The following is a 21,759-nucleotide window of genomic DNA, read 5'->3' on the forward strand; positions in this document are numbered from 1 at the left end:
AGTGATAATTTGCGAGTCATGGTGGGACAATCACGTTCAAGGTATGAGGTATAGTGTACACAAATTTGTGTGTTGTGCCTCATATCGACATACGAGTCTGTACCAAGCTGTGAGTAAAATCTAGTTTAAGTCTTCGGTGAAGTATTAAACAGAATCACGAACCTTAACTCCGCTGCTTGGTTACCGGTAGTTTTGATTAGTAAGTAGACAGCAAAACTATACTAGCTGATACAGAAAAATTCAAATTTTGTCAATTCCTAACTAAAAAGAAAAAAAAATGCATCGGCACGTTTTGCAGTTACTAATATGCGTCGGGTCGATGCCACTGTATCCAGAGTGAGTCTGGCGCGGTGGTTGAGGACCTGTGGTGTAGGTGGCAGCGGAGCTTCACGCTGGTCTTGTTATCCCAGTGGCATGGGATGAAACGTGTTGTGGTTGTTGTGCTTTATTAACTAGTGTGTCCAACCTGCCTGTCTCCACCGAAGTACACACACAGCACCACAAACCCAGCCTGGAAAACCATACTAGTTGGTGACACAGTGGAAATGAGTTATTTGAGAGGAGCCTGTGGAGTCACGTGGAGAGACAGGCTGACGAATGAGGATATAAAGGAGCGTTGTGGTGTGGATGTGGATGTGATAGGAAGCGTTATGAGGAACACACTGAGGTGGTTTGGCCATGTGGAGAGGATGGAGGGTGAAAGACTGACGAAGAGAGTGTATATGAGTGAGGTGGAGGGGGGAAGAGGGATGGGGAGGCCGAGGATGAGATGGAGGGATGGGGTGGAGAGGTATATGAGAGAGGGGTGTGTGAGATGGGAGCAGGGCAGTGAAATGGCGGGGAACAGGGCGACTTGGAGGCGATTTGTTTGTGGTCACCCCAAACGGGATTGAGGCGTCTGGCAATAGATAGATAGATATATATATATATATATATATATATATATATATATATATATATATATATATATATATATATATATATATGATTGCTTAATTATTTATTTAAATATTCAAGGAAGAAGGAACCAAAGCTAGAAGCCCGTAAGAGTGTTCTTTCCAAGAAAAAACAAAAAGAAGGTAACAGAGCCAAATTCAAAGGTCTGTTCATTTCGAGTTGCCTAAACACACTGCGTTTGAAAGACTGAAGGTCATAGGCAGTAGGAAATACAGGCAGTAAAAGACAGTTCCAGAGATGACCTGTTGAATACATGAAGGACTGAGTGTAACGCTTAACTCTTGCATTAGAGAGCCGGACACAAAAGGGATGAGTGTTTGTTGCTAGACGAATGATAAGCATCCGCCATAGTGGTAGGGGGTTGCAAGCAGACAATTCGGAGGGGCAGTGACCATTGAAGTAGCGACAGAAAAGAGATAAAGATGCAACATTGTGGTGAAGAGACAGAGGTTGAATAGAGCCAGTAAGAGGAGGAGAGTTAATGAGACAAAAAGCCTTTGACTCAGCCTTGTGTAGAGCTGTATGTGGGGAGCCTCCCCACACATGATAGTTATACTCTAAACAGGGGCAAATAAAACCCTTGTATAAAGTTAACAACTGTGAATGGGTAAAGAAGGCACAGAGTCGGCTTACCATACCTAATTTCTTGGAAGTAGATTTTACAAGAGGGATAATGTGTTCTTTCCAAGATAAATCCCGGGAGATTGAAACCCAAAGAATGTCTAAAGATGATGCAGGATAGAGTAGGATATCCTGCGGAAGATTTAGACGAGTTGAAAGATGTATGAACTGAGTTTTTGAAGCACTGAAAACAATAAGATTACTTTTACCCAAGTCAGAGATATGAGCCAAGTCAGACATTAGGTGTGCCATAGCCTCATCCTTTGTTCGTTGAAATAAATGCTTATATGGATGCTGCGGGAAACGATTGGAAAGGTGAAGAGTCCAGTCATCAGCATATGAGTGGATAGGATTATATGTACAGCTTTGGTCATTGATGAATAGGAGGAAGAAGGTTGGTGATAGGACAGAGCCCCGAGGAAACACTATTGATTGCTCTAGGACAGAGATGTCAAACTGGTGGCCCGTAAGACACATTTTGCCCTAGAAGAGGAAAAGAGTGGCCCTCGATGACTTAAGAAACAATGAGAAATAACAAATAGGAAATTCCATATTATCAAGTGAACAAACATTACAGCACTGATAGGAAATATTTATTGATAATTTAATGGATGAAAATGCCATTTGAATAATTTAGTGCTGAACGAAACCTTTATCTAAATATTATCAATAACTTGAAGCAGAAGCCAGTGCCACTGCAAGGGTTACTAAGCGTACCAAACTTATCTGAACGTTTCAATAGGATGTGGCTTTGCCGTATTATACATTATAATTACGTAGACTTGGCCCTCAAATGATCCACAGAAGTGAAGTGTGGCCCTTGGAAAGGATTGAGTTTGACACCACTGCTCTAGCAGAGGTGGAGATTCATGTAAACATTTTGTTTAAGAAATACTGTATTATGATCTGTTTTGTGTGTGTGTGTGTGTGTGTGTGTGTGTGTGTGTGTGTGTGTGTGTGTGTGTAATAAACCTAGCTGCCTTAGTGTGATGTGTCCAAAGCTGCCAGTATATAGTTGTGTTTGGTGGGTCCCATACAGCAGCACAGCATTACAGCGTTGAACGAACTATACAGCATGTTGCAGGCTGTTTGAAGTCTCGTGAACAGCTGAGTAAGTTTGTCCTTAACAGCCCCAGTTTGCGGATTGTTTAGGGACAGCTATGGTCTATACAGATATTATTTTGTACAGTTCGTGGAGTTAATCATCAAGGAATTTTGGAATCTGACAGATGATACTGTAGATCTTGTGTATAGACGAAACTTAATAGGATGTTTGAGTGAAAGCGGGGGAACCTATGTAATTTCCATTTGTTTGGCCGGAACGGTATCTAGCAAGTGTGTTTCCGCTGTTCTAGAGCGTCATATTGAAGGAGTCGACAGTCTTTACAGTTCATAAGTCGTTTGCACTGAGTCTTGCGGCAGAGTTCAGTGTTGGCAGCAGAAGGTTATAATCTCTGGTGGGAGGAGAAGGAAGCAGAGAACGCTTGCCTGGGAGACACTCAGAGAAGAAGGGACAGAGTCGGAAGAAGCGCCATCATTGTTTGCTGAGTCCCGTCATTGAGAAATGCAATGACCCACTGAAGCACAGGTCCTTCAGTACTGAAGTACAATAATATATTAAATTAGTTAGTCAGGGACGCAGCCAGAAGTCATCATTAGTCTTTGAATATTCTATCTGTCTATAGCCAGACGCCAGAATGACGTAAAAAGTGGTCGCTTGTCTTTGAGTTAGTTGTTTTATGGGAAGGGGCACTAACTCTCTGCCAACTCACTTGTTGACCCCCAACAGAACAATGTATCGCTTCCTGGAATTTAGATGAATTAATGCATTGAGCATAAAATAGAAAGGCTACCCTTCTGGATGCAATCATTTACAGCTTGATGCATAAATAAAAAAAAATTAAAACCACAAGTTTACACGTATTCCTGGATTTGTTATATACATTATGAACTACAGGTTTTTCTCTTCGAGAGAGGGGAATGGGCAGGGAGGAAGGAAAGGAAGAATAGAATGCCGCCTCGAACTCGAAACTCCTGGCAGGACTGTCTCCATGGTTTTTGTACTTTGGATCCGAAACTGTTTGTCATGGTAGTCAGGGTGGTATGCTGTGGGATGAATGACTTGCGAATAAAAGTTTTTATTTTTTTTTTTATAGCTATAATATGATAAAGAATTTAAATACTCTTGAAATGAAGGATTAAAAGTGAGAATCGTACATATAATAATCTTCCCATAAAATGTACAAAACTACTGGTACACCGAGTGGTAAAAAGAAATCCTGGTATCATCTAACATGTAAAGATCAATCCACATAATTCACTTACTGAAAACAGCAGCTCATCCACCTTGAATAAGCTACATCCGAAATGCCGAGTGTGTTTACATTTCCTTCTCACTGGAGCGGCTCAAATATGACCTGACTATACTGAACTGCTTATATCTGATCTGAGTAAACAACCCTCACCAACAGACCTACCACGGAATTCACAAACAAACCTAATAAGGCCTCTGCATCCAAAGGGGGTCATGCACCAAAAATAAAATTTTACACGAGAGGCTTGTAAAGGTCAACAGAGTGTTTGCAACTGTAATTTCGTTACTTATTGACGTCCAGTGCTTATTTTGGTATCAAATTACAGCTTAACACCTGAAGTGTATGAATCTGATAGAAGATACAGCATTTTGTGAAAAAATAATGTATCTATTGCTTGTTGTTACAGTTGCATAATTTTGCACCCTTATTGAACTTTACAAGCCTCTCCTGTTGCGAAATATTACAATAATATCAATATTAATATTGTTAACAATAGTCGATAGCATGGGCAGCATAAAAGCATCATAAAAATACCGGACAAAAATGATACTAGCACTACTACTACTACTACTACTACCACTACTAGCAATAATACAGCCCCACACAACATTCCTCCTCTTCCTCCACACACATTAACACTTTTTCTATCTCTTTACACAAAATTAATGCCCACAGTCACCCATTAGTAGTGAAGAATGCAGTACAGATCCAGTAGTGCCATGTAGTGCCATAGTTTTCCTCCGTTATCCATACCCCGTCATCCAATATCCAGGCCAGCGTCGTCAACTGGGGTGGTCAAGACAGGTGAGGTGTGACACTATAGTGCCATGTAGTGCCACAGTCATCCTCCATTATCCATAATCTGTCGTCCATCCAGGCCACAATGGGGAACTTCCTTGTTACAGCCGATGCTATTACATCTGAGTAATCCTTAGTACTTGACAGGTAGTTCGTCTTCCTGATTTTCTTTTTGATGTTGCTGAAGTCCCAATCACAGGGCATGTACGAGTGGCTGGACTTCAGGAATACAAACTCCACCTGCACAGACACCTACCCTGCCACCACCACCACCTCCACCGTGCGCACTACACTGGACATGCTAGCCTTTGGATGCAGAGTTTGCCTAAAGTCTAGGCAGCTGCGTGCAGGTTTGGACGTGGGAATGTTGAACGAAGTACGACTTTCAACCCTATGTCCAGTGTTGGAAGGGGGTCATTTCCACATCCAACCGTTAAACTATACTCAGTTTTTTTTATCGAGGCGAAGATGCACTTGACACATTGGTGATGATTGGCTGAATGCAACATTACTTCATAATCTCTTTATTATTAATTGACAACATATATCTGATGGGGAAATTTGAGTTAGTAAATGTTATTCGGACATGTTGTATTCAGCCAATAGTCACCAACCTATCAAGTGCACCTTCGCCTCAATAAAAAAAACTGAGTATAGTGCTCTCTGGTGCTATCAGAAAACTGGCCGGGCCGGCACTTGACCCCCTTTGGACGCGGAGGCCCACCTATGATCAATCCCCAGTCGTATCTAAGAACCATTTTCTTAAGAAGGGGAAAAACAGGAAAGCACAGAATCTTTCCATGTTTCTAGATCTTTCCCCCAAAATGAAAACGTTGCAACAAGAATTTTTCGTGTGTGTATTTATGACTCCGTCTGTGGACCCAGATTAACCAGTCAGCTCTTGGTTGAATTCCTTGTAAAGGTTAGGACTTGTTTTTGTTAAAAGGAAGAGTGCAGAGTCTTAACTTGCATTTTGTCCTTTCAGGAGAGACACATTTTAGTTGCCAGACATAAACCATAATTGAATTTAATATTGTTTGTATATCCAACCACTGATCTCTTACCCTCTCTATTACATGATCTGTTCGAATAATAATACTCTTATGAAATAAACCTTTGTAATTTTATCTTGAACGCAGCATTTTTGTAAAGTAACTGACTCATGTAATCAGTAAAAAATGAACAATTAACAGCAAATAGAAGGAAAAAACTGCAAGAAATATAATTACAGACTATTTGTGCTTAAAACAAAATCTGAATGGTATAAGATTATAGAGTTAAGGTATAATAGTAACAGCCATTCACATTATACTCCTTCCTAGGTGTAGGGGTGCGAGGCTAGGCTCTAGTTGTCCAATACACTTCTAGGTAGGAGATCATCCCAGTCCCCTTCGCGGCATTACATAGTCGACAAACCACCGGTCACTTCGTGAGGCTCGGACCTATGTAAGGCCTTCAGTCTGACTAGAGCTTAGAAACCATTAGAACAGACAGTAATATTAACAGTAGTGGTAGTAGCAGTAGTAATCCTCATCCTCATCCTCATCCTGATCTCCATTCCCACCATAAGGCGGGGTAAGAAGCAGCAGCGTCCAGACAGCCAAAGTTTGCCCAGTTCAACGGGCCACGCTTCCATTCACTCATTATTCAAGCCCACGGAATCCTGGCTCCATCTGATATGCCAAAAGGTTTCACCACCTGCTGTAGCTTCACATATACCTATCCGACAGAGTCAATCCGAACCCTGTCACGTTAAAAAGGGGAGCCAAATCACTGGTCATGCGCTTTTCCGCACAGAATTCATCCAGCTAGCTAGATCTCTTGTCAGTCACTTAGCCTCACCAACTTCCATACCTCTCTTCCTCACCCGATCATCCACCATATTGCTCCACCTTCTTCTTGGCCTACCTCGCCTCCTCCGTCCTTCAGGTTTGTTCAGATATACCTTTTTCAGCATTCTACTGTCATCCATTCTCTCCACATGATCATACCATCTCAGTACACTCACTTCAATTCTGGTGTCCACAGACTTCCTCACTCCGCATCTTTCACGAATCACATTATTCCGTATCTTATTCACTTCCCGTACTCCACATACATTCTTCAACAGTCCCATCGCCACTGCCCTTATTCATGACTTTTCATTTTCATGACATACCATAGTCTCACATCCATATGCTAAAGTTGGCACTAGCATTCCTTCATGTAAGCCTCACGCAGCTGCAACACTCAAGCCTAAGTTTCTTATCAAGGCCTTCATAGCATCGGTTATTTTCCTTGTTTCACTCTACTTTCCACTTCTTTTGCACATTTTCCTCCCATTTCTATAGCTGTACCCAGGTATTTGAACTCTCTCACCAATTCCAGTCTCTCTCCATCCACTGTAACATCACACTGGGAGTCATCTTCTCTCTCGATTACAATCACTTTACTCTTTTCTACATTACTCTCCAGGCACGGCGCTCACAGACATCAACAAAAATCTGCACTAGTCTACCAAGCTTTCCTCGGGTATTTGCAGGTAGTACTGCATCATCAGCATACATCAAATTTGAGATATTCCATCCATCACCATTCATTACCAACAAAATTCCTCTTTCTATTACTCGTGTTTTTACTTCTCTCATCACCCCATCCATAAACAGTATATACTAAACAACCATGGGGACATCACACAATCTTGTCACACGCCCACACTGATCGTGAACCATTCACTTAGATGCCCATTTATCCTTACACATGCCTCATTACCATCATAAAAACTCTTGATGGCATATAGCAGCTTACCATCTACATCGTACATGCGCAAAACCTTCCACAATCTTTTTCTGTCTACATTGTAGTATGCTTTTTCCAGATCCATAAATGCCATAAACACCTTATAGTACTTCTCACAAGCCTTCTCCACTATCTTTCTCGCTGCGAATATGTGATCCACACATTCACTGCCACTCCTAAAGCCACCCTGTTCGTCACTCACTAGGCCTTCTGATATCTCTCTTACTTTCTCCATAATAATTCTTCCATATACCTTCCCTACAACTCTCAGTAGACTTATGCCACAATAATCCTTACACTCACTTTGCTCACCTTCATTTTCGCACAGGGGTACAATCATAGTCTTTTTTCCACTCTACTGGCATAGTTTCATTCATCCATGCCTTCCTACCTTTCTCCAACAAACGCTTCATTCCGCTCTCTCCACCACACTTAATCAACTCTGCATACACCTCATCAACCCCAGCTGCTTTCCCATTTTCAGCAGTTTCACAGCGTTCTTCACTTCTGCGAGTGTCACGTCTCCTGGCACTGCATTCCTTCTCTGCACACACCTCAAACCAGTCATTTTCTCAGCCGCTGTGCTCTCTCCATTCCAATTCATCAGACTTTCATAATATTCTTTCCATCTGGCCCATAAGTCATCCCCATGGGTTAATAATCTACCACTAACATTGTTCACACTTCCACATTTCTTTCCACTGTCACTTCTACATTTTCGCACCTCTTTCCAAAATAACATCCTACTTTCAGAGTAATTTGCATTTTTTTCCCCCTAGATCACCAATTACCTCCTTCTTTTTCCTCTTCAGTAGTCTCTTTACGTGCTTCTTGCTCTCAATATATTCAGTTCTTATTGCAGTTGAACCCCTGTCCTGTATCCACTCTAGTCACTTCATCCTTTTTTCCTTCACTGCTCTCTTAATCTATTCTCCCACTCTTGCCACATCACACACCGCTTTAGCATTCCTAACTAAGGAATCCCTAATGCATTGCACATGTTGTCCAGATCCATTTTATTCCAATTCACTGATTCCATCTCCTCCCCTACTTAGGTCCTGTATTCATCTGCCATTTCCTTAATCCTCAGCTTCTCGATTTTCAGTCTCTCTCCCTGACTGCTCTTTTCTATCTTGGTCCACCTCACTCCTCTCAGCTTGATCTTGCATACCGGGATCATATGATCTGACAAACCTCCACATCGTCCTCTCACCGCCCTTGTATCAGCAACACTTCCCACCATCGATTTTTATTACTAGCACGTAATCAATCAAGCTTCTTTCAACACGATCATCATTCCCTCTGTACCATGTATATTTATGTGCATTTTCATTTTTGAACTAAGCATTACAAATGCACAACCTACTTCCCTCACACATGTCCTTCAGTCGCTTTGCGTTACCATTCTCTCCTGGTACTCCAATACTATCCATCATATCATTCACATGACCTGTGCCTACTCTCCCATTCAAATAGCCCATAGCAAACGCTTTATGATTCCTGGGCATTTTTCCGACTATTACATCCAGCTGGTTCCAAAACCTGTCTTCCTATTTCACTTCAGTCATCACACTGTGCATACGCTACAATCACTGCCACTTTCACCCTCCCAAACTTGAACTTGACATGCATATATCTCGAGCTGACACATATGTAATCTTTCATTCCACTCCGCCACACTTCATTCTTCCACAAAACAACTCCTTCCTTGCATCTTCCTCGCCCATTCATGCCCGATCTTACACATTTCACACCCTCCCACTCCTCCACTTCACACCCTTTCATCTTTGTTTCACACAATGCCATCACAGCATATCTCGCACACCTGAACACATTCACTACTTCCACCCTCTTACTCTCCTCATTCACACCTCTCACATTCCACCTGGCCATGCCAGCCTGCCCGTTTCATTTGATTGATTGATTGTATTAATTAAAATCTGGCGGCCCAACTGCCAGGGTCATATGCCGCCGGGCCCATTTCGAGGCCCAATAACAACAACAATAATAATAATAATAATAATAATAATAATAATAATAATAATATTAATGATAAATGAGCAATTTCTTCTTGTGCATTCGGAAAAAAAAAATGGAAATTGCATGCCCAATCCTGCGATATGTATGCCGATTTCGTAGTAACCTGTGTACTCATTTGCCCCTGTTTATGATCGTTTTTGTTTTTAGGAGGGGGCTGACTCCTCCATGAATTACTGGAGGGAGGGGTCGCGCTCTCCAAATATTGCATAACCGATGAGAGTTCTTTGTACAACTTGTGCTAAGATATCAAAGCCATATCTGCCGTCCTTTTACTACTTCTCAGCATTTTAATTTGATGACGGGGCTTACTCACCTAAAAATCATGGTTGGAAAACTGTATAGAGTGGAACACCTACGGAGGAACCAGACGAACTCACATGGAAGTCATTCAAACCCATCAAATAACTTAGAAGTTAACACACACACACACACACACACACACACACACACACACACACACACACACACACACACACACACAGGGTGAATCTCGCGCAATGGTATAGGGCGAGTCGCCGATAATGGTACCATCATGGTTCGCAGACCTGTGTGTGTGTGTGTGTGTGTGTGTGTGTGTGTGTGTGTGTGTAATGCAGAAAAAAACTGAAGATGGTCGGAATTGGGTCCCAGATGGGCCAGTTTTCAGTTTCATGTCGATAGATAGAATCTGAAGGAATGTTTTGTCCCCTGATCATCATCCTCAGTGGTGTTATATTAAGGGGCATATCCATGGAATTTCATGCTTCGACACAGGAGCACCTCTCCTTTAGGCAAGTGCTTTATCACATAAATCGACGGTTGCAAGCAAAGCGAAGCGCAGTTTAGAAACAGGAGTTCCCCAACCTGACAGCACAAAACACGGTGTTGGCTTGTATTATCTTTACACCTCACTCAAGTCTTCTAATAATCTGTAGGTCAGGTTATCGTGCCTTATCCATGTCTGTCTCTTAAAAGGAAATATGAGACCAATTTTTATTTCACTAAAAATTAGTGACGAAAATATTTATATATATTTGGGCAACTCGTAAGGTTGTGGCACAAAAGAAGAAAGCATACAATGAATGGATGAGAAATAGGGGCGTGGAAGAAGTTGAGAGGCGGAAGAGAGAGTTATATGTAGAAAGAAAGAGAGAGGTGGAAAGATTAGTAAGAGAGAGTAAGAAGAGAGTGGATGAGGAATTTGGAAGGAATTTGAGTGTAAAGTGGAGGGACTGTAAGAAAATGTTCGGGAGAGAGGTGAAAAAAGTAAGACAGGGTGGAAGTGAAGTTAGCAGGGGAGTGAAAGATAAAAATGGTAGATTACTAGTGGAGAAGGGAGAAAAAGTGAGCAGATGGAGAGAACACTTTAAGGAATTGTTGAACATAGAGGATGGAAGTAATGCGAATATAAGTGGCTGGGGAATGGCTGGGAGAAGGAGGGAGGTGAGAAGACAGGAAGAAATCAGTAGGATAGAAGTTGTGGAAGCAATGAAGAAAGTTAAATCGGGGAAAGCCCCAGGAATTGATGGAGTGTGTGGTGAAATGCTGAAGCATGGGGGAGAGATAGTAGTAGAATGGATGTGGAAGATGTGCAGATTGGCCTGGGAGGAAGGTAGAGTCCCGGAGGACTGGAAGTCAGGTATAATTATTCCCTTGTACAAAGGAAAAGGGGAAAAAGAAGTGTTTGGTAATCATAGGGGCATTTGTCTTCTTAGTATAACAGGAAAAGTGTATGGTAGGATACTTATAGACAGAGTCAGAGAAATAACAGAGAAATTAGTTGGAGAAGAACAGGGAGGCTTTAGGAAGGGAAGAGGTTGTGTAGATCAGATATTCATTCTTAGATCTTTAGTGGAAAAGTTTCTAGAGAAGGGAAAGAAGTTGTATGCGGCTCTCATGGATTTGGAGAAAGCATATGACAGAGTGGATAGACAAGGATTGTGGAAAGTGTTAAGAATATATGGAGTAGATGGGAAGTTGTTGAATGCTGTGAAGAGTATGTACGATGGTGCGAAGGCTGCAGTGTGTGTGGATGGTGAACTAAGTGAATTTTTCTCTTTGAAAGTTGGTTTGAAACAGGGATGTGTCATGTCTTCATGGTTGTTCAATTTGTACATGGATGGGGTAATAAAAGAGGTACAAGGTAGGGTAGTGGATGTTGGAGTGGCCCTGGTGAGAGAGGATAGTTTTTGGAAACTCCCTGTACTGCTGTTTGCAGATGATACTGTGTTGTTGAGTGAAGACGAAGGGGAGCTGCAGGGCTTGGTGGATGAGTTTGAGAGAGTGTGTAAGAAACGGAATCTAAAGGTGAATGTAGGGAAGAGTAAAGTGATGGTCTTTGAGAGAGGTGAAGTTAGTGAATGTACAGCGAGGTTGGATGGTGAGGAATTGGAAAATGTGAGTACGTTTAAGTACTTGGGTAGTGTGATGAGTAAGGATGGAGGTTTGGAGGGTGAAGTGCTTGAAAGGGTACAGCAGGGAAGAAAGGTTGCTGGTTCTTTGAAAGCAGTGATAAGAAACAGGGAAGTGAGCATGGAAGTGAAAAAGTTACTAACATGACAGTATTGTGATACCAACTCTAACGTACGGAAGTGAAGTTTGGACATTGTTGGAAGGACACAAGTCAAGAGTGAGAGCAGTGGAAATGAGTTATTTAAGAGGAGCCTGTGGAGTCACGTGGAGAGACAGGCTGACAAATGAGGATATAAAGGAGCGTTGTGATGTTGATGTGGATGTGATAGGAAGCGTTATGAGGAACACACTGAGGTGGTTTGGCCATGTGGAGAGGATGGAGGGTGAAAGACTGACGAAGAGAGTGTATGTGAGTGAGGTGGAGGGGGGAAGAGGGAGGAGGAGGCCGAGGAAGAGATGGAGGGATGGGGTGGAGAGGTATATGAGAGAGGGGTGTGTGAGTTGGGAGCAGGGCAGTGAAATGGCGGGGGACAGGGCGACTTGGAGGAGATTTGTTTGTGGCCATCCCAAACGCGATTGAGGCGTCCTCCAATAGATAGATAGATAGACAGTAAGGTTCGCATGTTCAAAAATCCGCTGCCGGACATAAGTGACAGTAATTGTGATGAAATAATGGCTAGCCGTGAATGAAAACTCCACACACAGCTTGAATTTCAGTATAATTTGTTTCTGATGGATTTTTAAAACCTACAACAAAGTTATCTATGAATTACAACCTTGTTATTCCACTGCTGAGGACGAATGGTGCCTAACCTTTGCTAAATATAATACTGTACTACTGTTATCTTGGCACACGTTTAAATCGTTATAAAGTTTATCACCTGCAGTTTTCTGTATTCAGACGTAGCTAGGATATTTGAAAGATGAGATAACCAAGCTTAATTCCTGAGGGAGGGGGGGAATCAAGGAAAACTGTAAAGGAGTCTCCCCTCATAGTTTGTGCGGACACTGAGGTGGCTAGGAATATCAAATATTTCAGGGTAACTAGTCAGTATCTATACTGCTCCGCTTGCTATGCCATTGTTTCTCTAAAAGCTAGGTATCTTAGCGCGATTTTGTATATGGAACACGTAACAAAAGTCCTATTGTATTAATCAACATCCTCATTCGTGTTGATTAAAGTTTCTCACTGACCAGACTTTCTTCAGCCAGATTCACCTTTTTAGCTCTAAGATTTTTCTGGGTCTCATCTTTTCACTTTTGTAAGACTCTGTGCATGGTGATGCAAGTCTCCCTTTTTTTTGTCATGTCAACAAAATGTTTTAAAAAGTAATATGGTGCTTTTTCGCTGTTACCTTGCTTTTTAGCTATCATACGATGGATTTCCCAACTTTAAAAATGGTCTCCCTCAGTCATGTCTTCAAGTATTGTCATGGAGGAAGTGCAGATGTCCTAAAGAGGGACATTGATGGGATTTTAAAATGTCATCGCCAAACATAATTATGTTGTAGCCCAAGAAATTTGAGGGGTCCGAGGGGATTTCCTTGTACTGTACATTTGGGGTACAGCGGCATAGCAAGCAGTCTGACTATGTGGGGATGTGGGGAGGGAAGTATATATATATATATATATATATATATATATATATATATATATATATATATGGGTCCAGTTTCTGTGAAAAGTAGGTCTATGATGGATTATGTCCATGAAGAAAATATATTTATGAGGAATATAGGTCAATGAAAGGAAGAAGAAAAAAAAACAGTCAAGGAAGGAAATAAAGTCCAGGGGAGAATGTAGGTCTTCTGGGAATTGGAATTAGATGCCGAGTGAAACTATGTATATATGCGGGAAAAACGGTCCATGGGGCTAAATACTCACGAGGGAACATTGGTCAGTGACGGGAAATAGCTTTACTGGAAATTAGGTCCATGAGGGAAAATAGGTCCATTAGAGAAAATAGGTCCTTGAGGGAAAGTAGGTCCATGAGGGAAAGTAGGTCCATGAGGGAAAATAAGTCCATGAATGAGGAAAGGGTAGATTCATGTGGGAAAACAGGTTCATGGGTGGAAAATCGGTCGACAGGTGGACAGTTGATTCATGGAAGAGAAATAGATCCTTGAGGAAAATTGGTCCTTGGTGGAAGTAGGGCCGTAATGGAAAATAGATCATAGTTAAATGGTTTAGTAGGCTGGTGGTGGATTGACCCTTCTGGACGTACCCGAAGACATGCTTATGTGCATGTTAGGTGTGTTATTACAAGACACATTGTGTACGCCCCGATGAACAACCTGCAAGTTAACTACTGAAAAGGATCACGATGGGGCACAAATTGCCATGAAGCAGTTTTTGGCTATGAGTGCCGCTTTAACCTCATTTTTAAAAACCTGAATATTCTCCCTATCCGCACTATCAAAACTATTCCACAGTTTAGTAATTCCCAGAACAAAACATACAGAGTATTAAGATGTATCATATATACCACCAGTATTGGCATCTGAATGTAATGAATATCTGGCCTCAACGAGTGGCTGAAAAAAGGTTGTGAAAGCTTAGTATATAAACACTAAATCTCCAGTGACAGGTAATATCTACACTTTGCCGTACTGACACATGGGGTCATAGTTTCAAAACAAATTACAACCTTTCACAGAATTTTACCCAATACAAAGATTTTCTTTCTCTTATAATAATCCAGTCTGAATATATTTTAATGGAATATTGTAAACTGCATGTTTTATGTAATGGAATGTGTCTCCCAACTGTGCTTGGCTTAGTTTGAACGCTTTCTCGACATCTTTTCCCAGTTTTTGAGTTGTGGCTTGCCCTAGGATTCATCGTGTCGATATCCCGTACCAAACGAGCACTGTGATTAACTGGACTATATGCAGTGTAGTCCCTCATTAGTAATGTGTGTTAATATGTAAGTCTTGATCATTCATTTTACCAAGGTTTTCCCCGTATGTTTTTCCCATTCATATCCGTAAGCTTGTTGATGTGAATCTTGCCCCTGGTTTTCTACCCCCACCTCTGCCTGACCCCACTCTCATCCCTCACATCCCTCACACCTCTCCACCTTCCAACACTCCAATACTGCATCATATCGCGCCATCTGTGGACAGTAAAATATACCTCTTCTACTACACCAGACTCAGGTGTTTATACACTGAGTGATGAGAGAGACAGAGAGACAGTCGAGGGGAATGGACTTTAGTACTGGATTGTACAGTACATACTGTGCCTGTCCTTGGGGTAATGAAATGTAATCTATTGGTCGTGTGTGTGTGTGTGTGTGTGTGTGTGTGTGTGTGTGTGTGTGTGTGTGTGTGTGTGTGTGTGTGTGTGTAGCCAAAACTGGAAAAAGGATTATGATAAAAACTTGGCAGGATGGTTGGAATGAAATTCCATATGGGCCAGTTTCAGTTTCATGCCGGTTAATATTTTCTAAAGGGGTGTTTTGGACCCTAATAATTATCCCCATTGATGTTACGTCCAGGTGGAAGACGTGGTGGGGCATTTGCATGGAGTTTCATGCATCTTTAGAGAGAGAGAGAGAGAGAGAGAGAGTGGGGGTGGGGAGGTGCTGGACATCTACAGGCCACTGTCTATTACCTCACTGGAGTAACGAACAGACACTTTTATTAAGCAGAAAATGGTGGTAGCTTTGGTTGTGGTAGTGGTTGTCATGGCCATGGTGGTGGTAGTCAAAATGATGATGGCGGCAGTAGCTGCGATGATGTTGGTGGTGGTAGCTGTGATGATGATGGTGGTGGTGGTTGCTGTAATAGCGATGGTGGCGGTGGTAGCTGTGGTAATTGTGGTAGGTGCAATGAAAATGGTGGTGGTAGTAGCTGTGGTGGTGGTGATGGTGTCAATGTAGTTGTGATGATGGTGGCTGTAGTGGTAGCTGTTAAAAATGTCTTCATTTGGGGAAGTGCTTTGCACATCCTCCAAAGCAAAGTATGGTTCAGAGAGGTCTCCCATTGGACGACTGAGTGGCCCAATTGGGCCCTGAGGCTTTGTAATAAAAAATAAAAAAAATAACTGGAAGCAGTGCCAGGGCACAGCCAATCCGTCCCAAGCAGTCATTTTAGTGTTGACGTATAAACACAACAGAATATCTAGCCAAAGATGTTACACAACAAATTTGGAGTAAATCGAGTGAAAATGTACGATTTTATGTCCATTCCAACCGTTAACTGGGGGGTGATCCCCCTGATGTAATGAGGCATGTTATAGGATGCAGATTTGAAAGATGCATCCATAGGTTTTGGTTTCATGTCGATATGACGAATTTAGGAGTCATTGCAAAAATAACTATTGTTTTCCTTTTTTTTTTTTTTTTTTTTTTTTTTTACATTTCGAGGGGCCTGCAGCCTGTGCCTTTGCCAAATTTGGCCCCAAATTTAATCAGGTGATCAGGTGGTCATGGCCCATCATCCCTGTAATTTTAGTCAATATCGCACCAGAACTTTTCGTATTAAGTTGTTAACAGACAGACAGACAGACAAACAAACGGACAGAAAAACCGAGTGAAAACAATACCTGCCCCCGAGCCCCTCAGGAGCGGGGATGGGTAATAATAATAATAATAATAATAATAATAATAAGTGGTGTCAGGCACACCAAACCTTGTCTGACAGCAGTTATTTTATTGCTGTTATATACCGAGTTGTTTCTGCCATTTACCGTCAGTGCACAATTAAAGTCTAAGGTAATGGCGCAAATGTTTTCAAGTTATGCCCTCTGAAAAGCCGTGATCCTGCATGTGGTCTTTCAAGGTCACTGAAGGTCAAAGGTCACACTGCCAAATGAAAGTTTATATGAGACTTCATGCATCTTCATAATAGTAAATATCTATCTTCAAAGAGTTTCGAGTTATAGCCCCCCTGAATATCTGTGACCTTGAGTTTGACCTTTCGAGGTTACTCATGGTCAAACGGAAGGTACCAATTTAAAACCCATAAGGTGTTTCTTATATGTTGATAACAGTATCTCTCTATCTTCAACCAGTTTCGAGTTATAGCCCCCTAAATATCCGTGACCTTGAGTTGACCTTTCAAGGTTATTCAAGGTCAAAGGTCTTGGTGCCAACTGAAAGCCCATATTACGAGTTCCTGTATGTTCATAATAGTAAATATCTTTATCTTCAACTGTTTTCAAGTTATAGCCATCTGAAAATCCGTGACCTTGATTTTGACCTTTCAGGGTCACTCGATTACCTTCAAAAGTTAATCACTTTCTTTGGGGACCAGTGCCCACGTATCCTGAGAATTTCATGTAATTTCATTCAGCCTTTTTTTGTACTATGGCTAACAAACAAACAAACAAACAAACAAACCCGATCAAAAACAATACCTCGTCCGACTCCGTCCGGGCAAGGTAATAATAATAACTAAAAAGCACCACAAAGAGCATACCTCCGCTAATGTAGTTGCCATTAAAAAGGATCCGGATCCGGATCCGCCCCCATATTTAATCTATTCTCTCTTGGCACACGGCCCACCCCTTCCAGAAAAATTCTTTGAAATTCAATGAGAGCTTTTGGAGATATCGTCTGGACGGACAGGCAAACACAGATGAATTTATAACCTCCTCCAACTTCTTTGGCGGAGGTAATAATAATAATAATATTGTAATAATAATAATAATAATAATAATAACTATTTTTATTATTATTATTATTATTATTATTATAGCAGCAGTAGTAGTAGTAGTAGCAGTAGCAGTAGTAGCAGTAATAAGAATAAGAATAAGAATAAGAATAATTAATTCTTCTTCTTATTATTATTATTATTATTACTATTATTATTATTATATTAGTAGTAGCCTAGTAATAATAATAATAATAATAATAATAATAATAAAGAAGAAGAAGAAGAAGAGTGAATTATTATTATTGTTGTTGTTGTTGTTATTATTATTATTATTATTATTATTATTAATGTTATCAAATATGCATGAGCTCAAAACGAATCAAAAGACGTTGGGGTTATGATATACTGTATACATACTGTGTAGTTGTGGAGGTTCTTGATGATGCATGTAAGGTGGGCTGTTTGTCCAGTGGGTGCGTGGGCGTAAGAGTGGGCGGAGGCCTTGAGGAAGAAGGGGCCCACTAGGGTGGAGTACTGTACTGACTGCCTCTTGTGAGCAGGCAGCTCGCTCGATGATCCACCGCGACCTGGATTAAATAGCAGAAGGAATATTGATTGAGTGAAGAAAAAAAATGCCGAGTACAAAGATATACGCAGAATTTTCCACGCTGACTAAAAATGTCTTCTTCATCTGGAATGCTGCACTGGACTCAGAGATTAACGCTATATTATGATGCTCATCACGAAGAAGTGCTGTGCAAAGATAATGAAGCACAGTATTTCTAAGGGTCGAAAATTTTCCAGCTCAAGGGGATGAATTATAATCTCATTAAAACTGTTCTCAATGATCCGGGTGTTAGACATACCTAGAAAGCAAAATTTTTATTTTGAAAAGATTGTCAAGTTGTAAGGACGGAAGAAAGTGCAGAAACAAGAGATGGGAAAGCACAGAAACAATAGAGCATTTGGGATGGGAGAAGATTCAGAGTCCTAGACCCCATTACTACATTCCAAAGCGGGCTAACAGAACACTTGTAGCAAAAGGATGAGATGACCCAGTCGGTAGAGATTTTCTACTATCCCTGCTCTCCCTACACTCCTGACATGGCTCCCTACGACTTTAGGTTGTTTCCTCAACTAAAGCTGCCACTGAAGTGTTTGAAATTTGAGGACACAAATGAGATCAAGACAAATGCGATAAACATCTTGGCAATCCAAAAAAACTTACTTTACAAAATGTCTCCAATAATGAATGGACTGGTGGGGTAAGTGTGCTTAGTCCCAGGCGGCATACTATTAAGGGTATATAATAAAGTCCGAACTCAGTAAGATTTTTTTTTTTTTCCACCGGCTAAAGGTCGGATACTTTTTGATCAGGCGTCATCTCTCTCTCTCTCTCTCTCTCTCTCTCTCTCTCTGGAATAATCTTTCCATTCACTCATTACATTCATGACATTCCTCCAATTTCTCCTTAACCAGCACACCCACTGTACCACTTCCATCTACACTTCCCTGTCAAAATAGCTTATCCCTACATTTCCTCCTGGCAATCATTCTAGCTGATTCTCCCCTATATCTGACTTCCTGTACTCATCTGACATCCACCCACCTCCTACTCATCCTCTCCACTACTTCCCCCATTCTATCCTTCAAACTACCAACATTACGCAATGCCACTATGAACCCCTTGGGTTGACACTTTTTCTCTCTTATTTTCACAACTGGGTAAAATGAAGGAGGAGACAGACTGAAGACTCTGCCCTTCCGCCCAATTCCAAGTCCAGACATGGGACCTAGGACCCATGGACCACCAGGTGTGGCCAGTGAATGCGGTAGTGGCCTTGGGGCACAAGCCAGGTCAGCTACAGGGACACCTTCCAAGCATGCCTTGGCACTGTAACTGACCCACCATTATGCATCCACTGAATAATAATATTACTCCTGACTTAAAATGATGCTAGTCACTCAATACAGTAATGTTCTTTCACTGAATGAGCTGTGGGTGTCATGATAATGCTGGTACCTACATCCTACAAACCAAATACTACATAACTGGCAACAACACTCCAGCTTCTCCTCCCTCCCTCCCTACTCCCTTGCAAGCCATAACATTTGAATCTGATCATTAATTACAGTGGATTTGTGCAAAAGAATTGCATGAATGCATGCCTTGACGTTAAAGAATCAATAGACTACGTAAAGTTTCTTCTTAAAACTCGTGTGTTCTGATAGGATATGGGATTTTTTATGTATAGTACAGTATAAGATAATAATACTCGTCTCCCGTCGCCCTGCGAAGCTCACCCAATGGGACATGCAAGAGACGAAGCTTTTACACAAGACAGCCGAATGCTGGGTACTGAACAGGGATCGCAGAGAGCATATGTCTATAGAACAAAATATACTCAAAATTACATGATAGATCATTGGTGTAAGTTTTTGTCATACGTCGCGATACACCCTGTATATATATATATATATATATTGCCAGACGCCTCAATCCCGTTTGGGGTGGCTACAAACAAATCGCCTCCAAGTCGCCCTGTCCCCCGCCATTTCACTCCCCTGCTCCCAACTCACACCCCCCTCTCTCATATACCTCTCCACCCCATCTCTCCATCTCATCTCCCTCTTTCCCCCTCCACCTCACTCACATACACTCTCTTCGTCAGTCTTTCACCCTCCATCCTCTCCACATGGCCAAACCACCTCAGTGTGTTCCTCATAACGCTTCCTATCACATCCACATCAACACCACAACGCTCCCTTTATATCCTCATTCGTCAGCCTGTCTCTCCATGTGACTCCACAGGCTCCTCTTAAATAACTCATTTCCACGGCTCTCACTCTTGACTTGTGTCCTTCCAACAACGTCCAAGCTTCACTTCCGTACGTTAGAGTTGGTATCACAATACTGTCATGTAGTAACTTTTTCACTTCCATGCTCACTTCCCTGTTTCTTATCACTGCTTTCAAAGAACCAGCAACCTTTCTTCCCTGCTGTACTCTTTCAAGCACTTCACCCTCCAAACCTCCATCCTTACTCATCACACTACCCAAGTACTTAAACGTACTCACATTTTCCAATTCCTCACCATCTAACCTCGCTGTACATTCACTGACTTCACCTCTCTCAAAGACCATCACTTTACTCTTCCCTACATATATATATATATATATATATATATATATATATATATATATATATATATATATTGGAGGAGTACCAGTCGAGCAGGGCAGTACTCCCAAGATGGATGGAAAGCTGATGACAGGGAGAGCTGGATCTCCCGTTTCATCAGCCCTCGGGACTAGGTCCCGACCATCTTCCTTTGTTGAACTTTTTCAGTGTCTCAGTAACACAGAGAGTAGACCAGCATGCTCTCCAATACAAGTTTCTCCAAATATCAACATCAAACTACATGCACAGTACACACCACACTTCCTTTTCAAAATTTTGAAAATGGCGTCGAATAACAGCTTCGGAGTCCCCAGGGGGGGGGACCATAAATGCCCTCACCTTCATCCCCTCTCCCGGTGATGACTCAAGGTGCCTGGAACCACTGTCCGACTCTCTTCTTCTTCATTTCTGCAACATTCGTGGTCTTTCCTCTAACTTTCGCTCTGTTCAGCACCACCTCTCCTTGTCTAAACCTCACCTTCTTTTCCTAACTGAGACTCAGCTGTCTGAGACAACTGACAGCAAACCCTTTTCTGTATCCTCCTACTTTCTCAATACTCATTTCAAAGCCAAAGGTGGCTGTTGTGTATATATACGCAACAACTTATCTTGCTCTCGTGTTCCTGAACCCAATTCTTCTGAATTCTCTACACTCTAGCTTCGGCTTTCCTGTCATTCTCTGACTAAATATATCTGTGCTGTTTACTTATCTCCTAATACTACTATCAAAAATTCTTTGACTATCTTACTTCTACGATGGAACACATTCTATCCATCTCTCCTTTCTCTGAAATCTCCATTCTTGGAGATTTCAATGTTCACCACCACCTTTGGCTCTCCTCACCTTTCACTAATCCACCTGGTGAACAAGCCTACACCTTTTCTCTCCTTAACCCGCGCCGTCCCGCCAACGTGAATTAACATCCACACATGATGTGCATTCATGTCCCGGCAACGTGAATTAACGCGGCAACATTGCAAGGTCCCTAATTTGCACAATTTTCAATTTTCACAAGTGATTTCGCAAGTGATTTTTGGCTTGTGTACACGGGACACCTTCCTCTATTCCTCTACAAGA

The 21,759-nt window shown here is 41.7% G+C and overlaps 1 protein-coding gene across 1 annotated transcript in view; it reads right to left on the reverse strand.

Moving 5' to 3' along the window:
• The window catches only part of LOC145394524 (uncharacterized), a 236,295-nt gene extending 217,241 nt beyond the window's left edge, over positions 1–19,054 (reverse strand). Inside the window, exons 1-2 of the mRNA XM_080268364.1 lie at positions 19,036–19,054; positions 17,918–18,087 (exon numbers count right to left, since the gene is read on the reverse strand). Of these exons, the coding sequence (XP_080124490.1) occupies positions 17,918–18,087; positions 19,036–19,054 (189 nt within the window). The remainder of the gene's footprint in view (positions 1–17,917; positions 18,088–19,035) is intronic.
• Between the last annotated feature and the right edge of the window lie 2,705 nt (positions 19,055–21,759).

Source organism: Coenobita brevimanus, chromosome 27 (genome assembly GCF_032717465.1).
Source record: "Coenobita brevimanus isolate Jiangsu-jjx chromosome 27, ASM3271746v2, whole genome shotgun sequence".
Taxonomy (NCBI): domain Eukaryota; kingdom Metazoa; phylum Arthropoda; class Malacostraca; order Decapoda; family Coenobitidae; genus Coenobita; species Coenobita brevimanus.